Source organism: Colossoma macropomum, unplaced genomic scaffold (assembly GCF_904425465.1).
Source record: "Colossoma macropomum unplaced genomic scaffold, Colossoma_macropomum, whole genome shotgun sequence".
NCBI lineage: Eukaryota > Metazoa > Chordata > Actinopteri > Characiformes > Serrasalmidae > Colossoma > Colossoma macropomum.
The window spans coordinates 14,078,092-14,089,855 of record NW_023494805.1 but is presented as its reverse complement, the minus strand read 5'-3'; the positions used below and the strand labels follow the sequence as shown (position 1 = coordinate 14,089,855).

The following is an 11,764-nucleotide window of genomic DNA, read 5'->3' as shown; positions in this document are numbered from 1 at the left end:
AGGTGAATTTTTTGCAACTATTCTGTTAGCAGTATGGGGTCTTTGCTGTCATATTTTGAGCTTAATAAAATGCAGGCAGGCCCGTCTAGCACCATTCTTATTACACAGTTATGTTGTTGTAACACATACAGAAAGTGGCTTGGTGTTTTCAGGTTGAAATAAGCATTGATGCCCTGTGAAAGACGATGCCTGAACTGCAGCATGTTGCTCCAAAATGTGTTCGGTGTTAACGGTGGTTTTACAGATGTGCAAATTACACACTAATGCCCCCCACCCCCATACGATTACAGACCCTGGCTTTTGAACTTTACACTGGTAACAATCTGGATGCTTCTTTTATTATTCAGCCCAGAGAACACATTAATTCCTTAAACAATCTAAAGGTAGACTTGTCAGCCCACAACACATGTTTCCACTGGGCATCATTCCTTTTCAGATGAAAAAGAATTATGCTCAGTGACAACATTTCTGGATGTTTTTGGCATATGGCTTCCACTGTGCATAGCACAGTCTTAACTTGCATTTGTGAATACAGCAACAGACGGTGTTTATTGACAATAGTTTTCCAAAGTATTCCAGAGCCCATGTGGTGATATCCATAACAGAAACATGGCAGTTTTGCAGTGTTTCTTTTTTTGCCCTTTTCCTTTACACACAAGGATTTCTCTGAATTCCATGAATCTTTTGGTGACATGCAATGTGGGGGGTAAAATACCTAAAATCCTTGCAGTCTCTGGCTGAGAAACAGTATTTTTGGCAATGTGGTGAGCCTTGACCCATCCTTGCTCAAAGACTAGGCCTTTCCTGGGTGTTTCTTTTATACTCAATTATGATTACATCACCTCTTTAAGAAGTTTTATTCAACATTTTGCAATGTTTCTAGTCTTAAATTTCCCATCTCAACTTTTTTGGGACATATTGCCTTGCAGGCATTAACTTTAGAATGAGTGTATATTCACAAGAAGACAACTAAGTTGATACATTAAAACATCAAATATCTTGTCTTTGTACTGTTTTTTGTTTCAATACAGGGCAGAGTGGATTTGTGAATCATTGCTGTTTTTATTTGCAGTTGTCCCAACCTTTTTGGAATTGGGTTTGTTGAAGTAATCTATTACATAATTTGGTTTCTTTGCCCTCAGTGACCGAAAGTGAGCTGCAGTTTTTTTTTTTTACAAAGCACTGTGAGATGTAGAAGGGAGGCTGGCTGGCTTAGAACTAGCATACCTGTTGATTCTAAATTTGATGTCCATGGTCTTTGTGCAATCATTAGCAAATTATTTGTAGAAAATCAAGCAAGGGTGAGTTTAGGTCATTTGGGACACCTCTTTCACAAACCTCAACACATATTTCTGAAATCCTCACAATACTTTCTGGGAAAAAAAACATATGAACATGGAACAGAACATATGTTCATATACAGTGCAGTTGTATGGCAATTTGGGACAACTTTAAAGGATTTATTACAATTCAAGTTGTTTGATAACATAATTTTGCATTTATTTTAGAGATAACAGCGGTGTAGTCTTAACCATGTTGTAAGTGTGGATGTAAGCCATTACTGAAAATGGGCCTATTTTTCCAAATGTGAACTTTAGGTAAAAGGCTATTAGCTATTCCTGTGCAAAAAGCCTAAGTTAAGCAAGTCTTCTTGTCTTCACTTATAATCTCTACACTTATACGGCTCCTTTTATCCTTTCCTCACTCGCGCGAGCCTGCCAGGAAACAAAACCTGCCACCATAGCTGTAATGTAAAATGTCTCCCTCTGGTGTCTGAAGGGGACCATTTTATAAGAGGTGTTACTGTGATTATCAATTGTGTTCTTCGAGGCACATGTTAATACTCTGCCAAAAGAACACACTCTTCTACCCAACTGACATAAGAGTAAATGTGTCTTGGGAGGGGAAAAAAAAACACTCAAAATTGTGGAAACAAGTTTTATTTTGGTTGTATATAGAAAAACACAGCCCATCACACAGCTGCCAGGTTGTGAGGCCTTTTTCTAGATTTGTACAAAACAAGTGCATAAAGAAAGATTCCATACGCGAATGGATTTTGATCACTCAACATATCACTCCCATTCAATGCAAGCCTTCCCTTCCCTATCCATATTTATCAACAGCGGGTACGCAAGTTTTGCAGGATTCAATAAATCTAAACTCTAGTCAGTAACATAGAGCTCTTGGGGACAAGTCATTCACACACAGACACAAAATTAGGAGGTGGGCAGAAACACTGCCCATCACACTGATCCTTGGGGCACTGGAAGGGGGTTTCCTGTTCATCTGCAGTCATTCTTCACTCTCTGTCTGTGGGATGTTTCACACTAAAGGCCTTGTCTGTGCAGCTTTAACCCATGAGATAACCACTGTAAAACAAAACACATTACCACATTTTATATTATACCACACATTATATACATTATATAAGTAAACAAAACTCTCAGTGGTTTGATGTAAAATGGTTCATTTCGGAGAAATATACACACACGTTGACCATATTTTTGTTCATAGTCATTTTTTCAAAACTCATTTTCTCAAAACAATCGTAAAACAATGTCTCAGACATCAGACAGCATATTAATGATGATTATGCAAGAACTTTCTGTGAGGGAGCTTTTACAGGTGTTAAACTCATCAGGCATCCAGTTCCTATCACCACCACTCTAAACAATTCTGACTCCTAAAAATTCTCTAGAACAGAACATTTCATACCAAACCACTCTGAATGACTGTTTCCATCTTAACCCTTTAATTATGCAGAAATTTTCAAATATCAGTGGAATTCCACAGTGACTAACACTTGCTAAATGTAAAATTACAGGAGTGTGTGACTTTTTTATTTTACAGGCAGTTCGTACTGCATCCTTAATTTGATTTTTTACTAATACAAATATTGTTTTAGTTACATGTGTGTAACAAGCAGCAAACAAACCTGCATTGTGCTGTGATTTCAGAAACCTGCAGAACTAAATTCATTCAACAACCACAAATTTTTCAAGAAACGTTGGCATTAAATTCAGTTCAAGACTTTGTGTTAGGAGGTAGGCAACAAGCAAGCAACAGAAGATCAACAGCTTAAGAAACTCTTATTTTCTGCTCTTCTCTGACTCCAGCTAATGTAAATGATAAGGAATCATGGACTTACGGCAGCTTCATCCTCATGAACACTCTGGCCATGAAGAAACTCAGCAGCACGCTCACAAAGCCAATAAAGAGCAGCAAGAAGCGGTTGAGCTTAGGAATGTTGGGGGCATTGGAGCGGTCCAAAATAATGAAGCCAAGGCCGCCCATGGTGAAGAGGAAGCTGGACGCCAGACCTTCCATGATGTACTGCCCATTCACCCTGAGCGTGAGAGAGCAGATGGATGTTTGAGGAAACATTTAAACAACTAAACAAATAAATCATACACTGGTAACATATTCATATTTGCCACACTTGCCTAAAAGCAAAAATAGGGGAACACTGAAGTCATTGCTATGCTTCAGGTACAGCAGTGGGTTGAGTCAAGACTCGAAAAAGGCAAGCTGGGGAGAAGACGACTGCTTCTGTGCTCAAACACAGCTGATTTCACTCATCAACTGCCAGGTTTAAAAGGTGTATAACAGGAAAAACACCAAATTGTGCTAAACTCCAGTACCACAGTTTGAGATGCCATTTTTTTTCCCCACCAACAGAAGCTTCAAGTATGGGCAAGCGTGTTGTGTTTTGTTTGGTTAGTTTGTGGGAGACACTAAGGCACACAGAACAGAGGCAACAATGTGCCCCAACATGAGGGGTAGCTGTATTTTACTCTGAATGAATGTATCAATGTTGGAGGTCAAATACCAGGTAGGGGAGCACAACCTAGTGCATTTTAGTTTTTGCTATGCAATTTTAAAAGTTTCTGAGGAGGACTAATGTCATTGTAAAAAAAAGCCACTCACATGTCTCTGCGACAAATGAAAACATAAACTTTGGTTCCAGCACACACAGTTTATAAACAATTCAGCCAGAAGTGGAGTGATTGAAAACAATACAACTAGCCCCACAGGCAGGGTTAACTGCAACAGATGCAGGGGCTGTTATAACAGTGCCTAAAAAGTGTTGCGTAACACAGTTAATCCAATACAGTTCTATGGTTTTTGAACCAGACAAGCTTTACAACCTTACAAACCTGACCAAAAAGAAGAGCAAATATCAGTATGACTAAATTTAAATATATTTCATCCACATGACATCTATAGTGTGTTTTTAAAGAATTTGTGCATAAAACCTTCCAAAAAAGGAAAAAAAGACTGTTTTGGGTAACTGTGCATTACAGCTAACCCTGCTGTGAATTTATTAACACAAGTCAATGATAAAAATATACACCTATTCAGTCTTTAGGGTGACTCTGGAGAAATATCTGCCAGGTTGCTGTTAAAATTTGCAGATGTTGTTGCCATAGCAATATGAGAATATGACTAAAAGCATGTTCTACTTGAATCAATTTAACTATTTAAAATATCCATGTTACATTTTATCCTGCATCAGTTTGTGCCCCGATCTCCAGTAGCTGTTTTAGAAGGCATGAGCTGTGTCACAGATTTGAGCTTAGAACAGTGAAACAACTCCAACAGCATTCACAGTTTTTCTTAATAATGTGGAACATTTTGTTATATTCAATATTGTTAAACTGTCTCAATGTGAATTATTTTATAATTTGCTCATATCATTTAATCAGGGTTATGGCTTATTTTTTCATCGTATAAAATAAACCTACAACGGGTGCGACACCTCCGGTGGCTTGAGTCTGTATACTGGACATAGCTGCATTCATGAGTGAAATACTGTAATTCTTACTAAGGTCTGTGTTACTGTGTTTAACCTGCAACACAGCTTGATGATAAAACTTACCTGTATGCCAAAAACGCCACTGGGCGCTGGTGACCATGTTCATCAGTCATGGAGCCAACACTGGGCGGTTCAACAATCACATCGTAGATTATACCTGAAGACAGGATTATTTACATTTATAAACAAAACAATTACACAGCTTAGCTGCTTAGCACCAAGCTAGGTTAGCTAACTAGCTACTTAGCAGATATCCCTCAAAAAGAGACTAGCTAGACTTGATGGCTATTTATGCATTTATTTGCCAGTTGTTTACCTATCTAACGGACTATGGAAATACATAAGATGAAGCCTGATATCTTAAAATGTACTAACTTATATGCTTTACTTGCAGTTTAGCACAAGAGCTAGCTAGCGTTAGCTACTGCAGTAACTTACACTGAAACGCAGCAGCCAAAATATCTAGCTAGCTGGCTAGCTTAGCTAATGACAGCACCAAAAATATCAACTTGGTGATTTTAAACAGTAATAAACCCTGGGAAAAACTCGTCAAAACAATGCAAAATTAAGACAAACCAAGTTGAGCTTATTGAATATGTTGCAAATTAGCAGGTTGTCTGACAGGCTAGCCGGTTAGCCGGTTTCACGACTTAACGTTACTCACCCCCAGTGATGAGAAAATAGGACACAATCACGACCGCATACACGGTCATTGCGGAAGGCATGTGGAGCCAGGACGGCTTTTTAAGTTTGATATTTGGACATTCTAACACAGCAAACGGGAGACCAACCAGAGTCTCCATGATTAAACTCCTCTCCAAACGCGAAGCTCCAGCAGCTCAGCGCAGGAGTCTCCACAGCGCTGTAAGACGACGTGTACAGGAAACGGCTCTGCAGGATGTTTAGGGAGCCACCACAATAAAGGACACAGCGCATATAATACAACATACATCAAACTAAACACGAACGGTTATTCTAAAGCAAGTGTAAGTGCGGATATAGTGATTATTTTTTAATAAGGCGTGACCACAAAATAATATACTGAGGCCATCATTTAATTAATGAAGCCACGAATTGATATATAAAGGTCACGTATTACTATATTATGGGCAAGAAATTTAGGAACTTGTGACCTAAATATATTATTTCGTGGCCACGCCTTAACAAATCACCATGTCACCTTAGGGGCTCCGTATAAAGTTACTGTTACTTCACTGAAATAATACCTCCAACACCTTTTCAAAAACAGCTTCGATAAAGTGTGTAAGTGCAGTGTGACTTTTTAGTACCCACCTCTATCAGCAAAGAAAAGTTCTTTATGTTGCTCAAGACAATGCTACAGAACAATGTTAAGAGAGAACTGACCAAAAATCCCATTCATTAAATTATACTATAGTGCTTTACAAAAGTATGATATACAGTGTGTCCAAAAGTCCCCTTCTAATTACAGAAATTAGCTACATATGCAGCCGCACACGAGCCAACTTTGAAACTCAATCATAAAGCTGATCGATACTTCTTTATTCTAATGCTAAATAACCAGTAAATAAACTATAATAATTGTTCTTTTTGTGATTTTTATTTATCTTGAAAAACAGCGTCATTGGAGTGACTTCAATGATGCTAAAGTATAAATTTCATATAAAAAAAGAATTTTTTATTTGTTAAATTGGTTTTTTTTTTCTAAATAAATTAACAATTACTGTCTGTCCTGTGTAAAATCTGAATTGTGGTAATAAATCCTGTCCCAAGAGTTTTTGTCAGTGGTGTTACAAAGGTAAGTATATTGTGTTATTTAAAAAAAACACAAGATGATCTTTTTGAACTACCGCTTACATGGAAAACTCAAAAGAAGTATAATTAACTCTGAGAAGTGCATGGATAATGAGATTTCTTCTCATATTTCTGATAACTTTGGTTTTACTACTGACAGTTTCATATGTTGTAAAATATTTGTGTCAGTGGTGTTAAGCAAAATTATAAAATATAAAATAACATGAATGCATTATTTCTATATAATGTTTGTATATAGTATGTTTGTAGTGGGTAGATTTTATTAGTAAAGTACTTGAGACTTATTAAATTATAATTTTCCTTTTTATGTATAGTGTATACATGTTTGTGCTCTGACTAGGTGAGGGAGTGTGTTGTTAGGCTACACTTTGAACAGCCCTAATTCAGCCTTCTTGGTGCCAAAAAGGTGCCAACTAAACCTGTTAGTAGTTTGCAAACCAGTGCTAAGTACCCATGATGCAGTGCTGTAGATTAGAGCTAAATTAACTATTAAACTATTTCATGAGTAGGAGTACTTTTCAAGGATGTGTTTTTGTGACCATGACTGATCTGTGATCTGTCGTCCTCTCAGTTGCTGTGTTATATTCATGACCCATGTTGGTCAGGTGCGAAATTGAGTAGCGCTGTTTTGTGAGTATTGTTGGGAGCTGGAAGGAGGTAACTGAAAGATCGGCTGTCCTAGCTTGTGTCATTAAACCTAAATCTAGACTATATACTTAATTTTTCCCAAAGGGAACCAGGCTTGTGACCAGAAGGTTCAATCCCCTGAGCTGACAGTACATGACTGAAGTGCCCTTGAGCAAGGCACCTAACCCCCAACTGCTCCCTGGGCGCTGTGGATAGGGCTCCCCACCGCTCTGGACAAGTGTGCTCACTGCCCCCTAGTGTGTGTGCATTTACTAGCGTGTATGTGGTGTTTCACTGCACAGATGGGTTAAATGCAGAGGTGAAATTTCCCTGAGACTAATAAGAGTCACTTAATTACAACCCCCTGCCTCACAGCCCTGGCGTGTGCAATCTCATGCACAAAAGGCCCATATGGCTGCAGGCTTTCATTCCAACAAAGCAGGAGCACAGAAGGCAAAAGAATTCTTTATTGGAGTTAAATCCTGTAGCCACACTTGCCCTTTGCAGGTAACACTGGACATACCTGATATGGCCCCACCTTGATGGTGCAAGTTAGAGACTGTAGTCCATCTGTTGCCTTGTAGTTTATCAAAGCCATCAGTTGTTTCTGAACACAGTACCATTCATACGTTCAATATAAAATGCTGTTTGTAGCACACTGTCTTGCAGAAAAGATGGTGCACTGCATGCACTGCTCATTTTGCCTCTGACCCTCATCACTTTCTAAGCCAAAGCACCACCAAAAACCCTCCATACTTAGGAACATACAAAGACAAATAATAGTTGTTTCCGCAAAGTTTATTTTAAAGTACAAACACGTTTACTTAGATTTCTGACTCTGTGCCTGTGCCTTGAGTACTTTGACAACGATCTTCTGCTCCTCAATAAGGAAAGCACGCTTGATCCTAAAAAAACAAAAAGGGTCATTAGCTTCACAAAATACATTTTCACTCAAGTCTAAAGAAACTTAAAACACTAATAAAATTTATCACACAATGAATAAAGTGTAGAAACCTGATGCCTATAACCTATTTTGCCCCAGTGTTACAAAACTACACAAGCACTGTAACACTAATCAAAGGGACAGTATTCCACTGATCTCACTGACACTCATCTATGCTATTACTACTCACTGAAAACAAGCCAGCAGGCCATCCACTAGATATCTGGACTACAGTAAATTTTCAGTAATGTATCAGCAACACAATCAAATATCTAGTGGTGTCCAGCTGACAGCTCAAATGGATTCCGTTCCAATTCTCTACAACAGATCATGCATAAACTGACCTAATTACATTCACGATCTGCATACATCTAAATTTCTTGAGCTGTCAAGGTATTTACATTGAAGATAGTCACGTTCTTAATTAGTTCAAGCTCCACATGTGGACCAAACTTTCCTAATTGCAAAAATTAGTAATAACCGAAAACATCTTTACTTTCTCCTGTGTCTACAATCACTCCCAGATGTTAGCATTTTTTAATCAACCAAGAACACTAAAAACGAGGCATCCTGCAAGATTTTGTCCAAGTATTGTATCAATTACATTCTGTTATACTGCTCTTCCTCCCCACAACTGTGCATGAACTCTCAATCACTGTACTCTATTTGGAACTGTGGACTAAATATACGTAAAATTGTTCTTTAATGACAAAGTGATTGCTCAACTACAGGCTGACAGAGCTGTATGGAGTCCTGTGGATATTTCACAAAGCAGGATTTTTCAGTTAACCACAATTTTCCACTAGGAGGATAGGTAAAAGAGGATCCTATTGGGACAACCATGTTAGTCTCAAGTTAACCAGCTTTACCATAAAATTCTGCTGTGAAATACCACTGGTCATTGAGCTGAGCAAAAAAAACAAACAAAAAAAAAGTTTGCAGACAAGCTATCAAAACCAAACACTATTCCCAAGAGCAATTCAATCCAACTCTGAACAACGGTTTGAGCCCCTTACCTGTCACGCACACATTTGGCGCACATGGAACCACCATAGGCTCTGCTCACATGCTTCTTGGTCTTTGAGAGCCTCATCAGGACCTGGGGCCTCACAGCACGCATCTAAATCGAAGCACATAAGAACAGGATTAGGACAGAGAGCACAGTATACAGGCAGAAATGGTTGTCTGTCTAGTCAACTACCACTCTGCTCTTCAAAAATTTAACAAGAAAAAGCAAAGTACAGGCTCAACAATTTTAGATTTAAATAATTAAACAGATCACAGGCCTCAGCTCAGATTGGAAAAGGCAACTTTTCAAATGTACTTGAAACACTGTCAAAAGAAGCACTCGCAACTGGGCGAATGTCCATTATGTGCCATATCAAGACTTATACCCTTAAGATAAGACAAAAAAAGGACAAAATTAGCCATATTACCAGATGCTCTTTAAAACACTAGTGTTTCTCCTAGTTTGGTTTTTAAAACAGCCCTGCACTATCCCATTTCAGTGTTTTCCCCTGTTACCAACACACCAGACTCATCAACTACTTATCAAGCAATTTGTGTGTTTAGAACAAGTCACATCAGGGAACAAACAGTGCAGGAACTCTTGAGGAACAGGATTAGAAATATACTGCCACACAACAAGTAACACTAAAGCTTTTAAAAGCTTTCTACACAATGCCTATAAAAACAACAGAATCAGCATCCCAAAATATGCAACCTATGAAAGTTAAAAACCCTAACAATCAGGGATGAACCAACATGAGAAATGCAAGCTGATGCAGACACCCAATACTTATGTACACTGCTGCCCAGATTATACATATAAAATTTGGGACTACATCTGTTCGGATTAGCATTACAGAAAAACGGCATTCATTTCTGTAGTGTTGGTGACTAGCCCAGCATCATCTAACCAACCTGCTCTTCCAGAACACAATAATTACTGAAACATCTGTTTGAAACGTTGGTCAAATCTAAACATCTGTCTGATGTTAATAATGAGCGATTTTCTGTTGATACCGATATCACACATCCCTACTGATGATCCAGCTTATTAGCTATTTATCTAGTTTTTCATAAGTTAGATCAGATGTGCTGATCCAAGATGTCACTGGGTTCTTAGATTCAGAATTAGGAAATGCTGGCCAAAGTATATTCTGAGCATAGCGATATTACTATCCCCAAAGTGCAATCCGTAATGCAATGTTAAATCCATCCATCCCTCAGACGAAAGAGCCCACCCCTAAATGCTTTCACATTTCTAGCACGGGCAAAATACTTTGTGTAACGCTTCAAAACATGTCTTCAATGTTTTAGTACTTAAGTATACTTACACCACGCAGTGTACCAGGGCAGATTCCACATGCTGACTTGGGAGCCTTACCAGTCTTCTTGGTGTAAAGATACACAATACGGTTACCAGGTGTTCGGGACCTAAAAGCGAGGAGAAGAGACAGAACAACTTGTTTAGTAAGTTCTGGGCCAAACCTTACAATAATCAGAAAATATTAACATGCTGACACATTCAGATGAACAGTCACACCAGTGTATGGACCGCAGAAGAGCTGGGCTACAATCAGCACTGCAGCAAGAATCAGTACTCACAGTCTGGTCTTGTTGGACGTGGTGTTGTAGGATAACCTACGGCGGTATGTCAGGCGCTGAACCATCTTGACCTGAGGAGTGATGCGTGCAAATTTAAATCAAACCTACTGCCGCTGGCACAGCGCTGTCTGCAATACTTCAAGTCGTGTTTTCATTTACAGAACGTAAACTGACTTTAGAGTCTAATAAGTCACAAAAAACCTCCCTTACTCAATATCACGTCAAATATTTGTTTACCGAAGTAATATAAAGTAGTGTAAATCTAACATTAAGGCCTCTGAATTACACCGGTTTAGCCAACTAGCTCACATTTCCGTCAGCGACGGGCGATAAACAATATAAGACCCATCAGATGAATAACCGAGCCAATATCACTCGGCTTCAGGTCTTTAGACTATATACAACATATACAGATGAAAACTGCTTGTGCATAACTCGTCAATTCAGAGGATTACAAGCGATAATATTTTCGGTTCACTCGAGAAAGAGCTGAAGCCGCCATACCTGATTTCACCGAAACGGAAGAGGAAGGTTCAGGACTCGGGTGAAAGTTGAAACCTCTTCGACAGAGGAAGTGGTGCCTTTGGTTACTATAAACTAAAAGTTTCTTTACAAGAAACGAAATTAAATCGCCCAGAGTGTTACAATAAGTATTACGTAGTGTTACAATCAGCTTTAAAATTTTACAATGGTATTTTATACCACGCCGCTTTCAGCAGAAGCCTCATTAATGAAATCCCACAAAAAGCTCTATTAATAAGTTAAATTGTGTGTTAGTAAATACCGTGGGTCGAAAATAAATGACAAAAATAAGTAGTCAACGTGAAATTGCTCATTCAAGGAGGCTAAAATAGCTTTGCAAATAGAAAATATGCAAACCGACACATTGCGCAAGCCCTTAGTGTCGGTTCAAACATACCATGTAAAACACAACAGACGAACCAGCTTTTAAATTTTGTTTGTGTGGAATGCAA

The 11,764-nt window shown here is 38.6% G+C and overlaps 2 protein-coding genes across 2 annotated transcripts; both read right to left on the bottom strand.

Annotated features, from left to right (window-relative positions):
- Nucleotides 1-1,924: 1,924 nt before the first annotated feature.
- On the bottom strand, nt 1,925-5,710 carry ostc (oligosaccharyltransferase complex subunit). The gene is made up of 4 exons (XM_036597544.1): nt 5,481-5,710; nt 4,880-4,973; nt 3,149-3,346; nt 1,925-2,369 (listed from the first exon to the last, which is right to left on the bottom strand). Exons 1-4 carry the CDS (start codon nt 5,617-5,619, stop codon nt 2,351-2,353), a joined length of 450 nt encoding a protein of 149 aa, XP_036453437.1. The 5' UTR covers nt 5,620-5,710; the 3' UTR covers nt 1,925-2,350.
- A 2,309-nt stretch (nt 5,711-8,019) lies between these two features.
- rpl34 (ribosomal protein L34) lies at nt 8,020-11,358 on the bottom strand. Its single transcript, XM_036597404.1, has 5 exons — nt 11,295-11,358; nt 10,791-10,861; nt 10,520-10,619; nt 9,197-9,300; nt 8,020-8,142 (listed from the first exon to the last, which is right to left on the bottom strand). The coding sequence occupies exons 2-5, from the start codon at nt 10,853-10,855 to the stop codon at nt 8,058-8,060; spliced, it is 354 nt and encodes a 117-aa protein (XP_036453297.1). The 5' UTR covers nt 10,856-10,861; nt 11,295-11,358; the 3' UTR covers nt 8,020-8,057.
- Nucleotides 11,359-11,764: the final 406 nt, after the last annotated feature.

Excerpts from the sequence above, each read along its gene's own strand:
- rpl34 (XM_036597404.1), bottom strand. The coding sequence starts at position 10,855 with ATGGTTCAGCGCCTGACATACCGCCGTAGGTTATCCTACAACACCACG. Across the intron at positions 10,620-10,790 it reads ACGTCCAACAAGACCAGACT|GTCCCGAACACCTGGTAACC; the intron begins GTGAGTACTGAT and ends CCTCGCTTTTAG. Across the intron at positions 9,301-10,519 it reads GCCCTGGTACACTGCGTGGT|ATGCGTGCTGTGAGGCCCCA; the intron begins GTAAGTATACTT and ends GCTTCGATTTAG.
- ostc (XM_036597544.1), bottom strand. The coding sequence starts at position 5,619 with ATGGAGACTCTGGTTGGTCTCCCGTTTGCTGTGTTAGAATGTCCAAAT. Across the intron at positions 4,974-5,480 it reads CTATTTTCTCATCACTGGGG|GTATAATCTACGATGTGATT; the intron begins GTGAGTAACGTT and ends TCCTGTCTTCAG. Across the intron at positions 3,347-4,879 it reads GTGGCGTTTTTGGCATACAG|GGTGAATGGGCAGTACATCA; the intron begins GTAAGTTTTATC and ends TCTCACGCTCAG.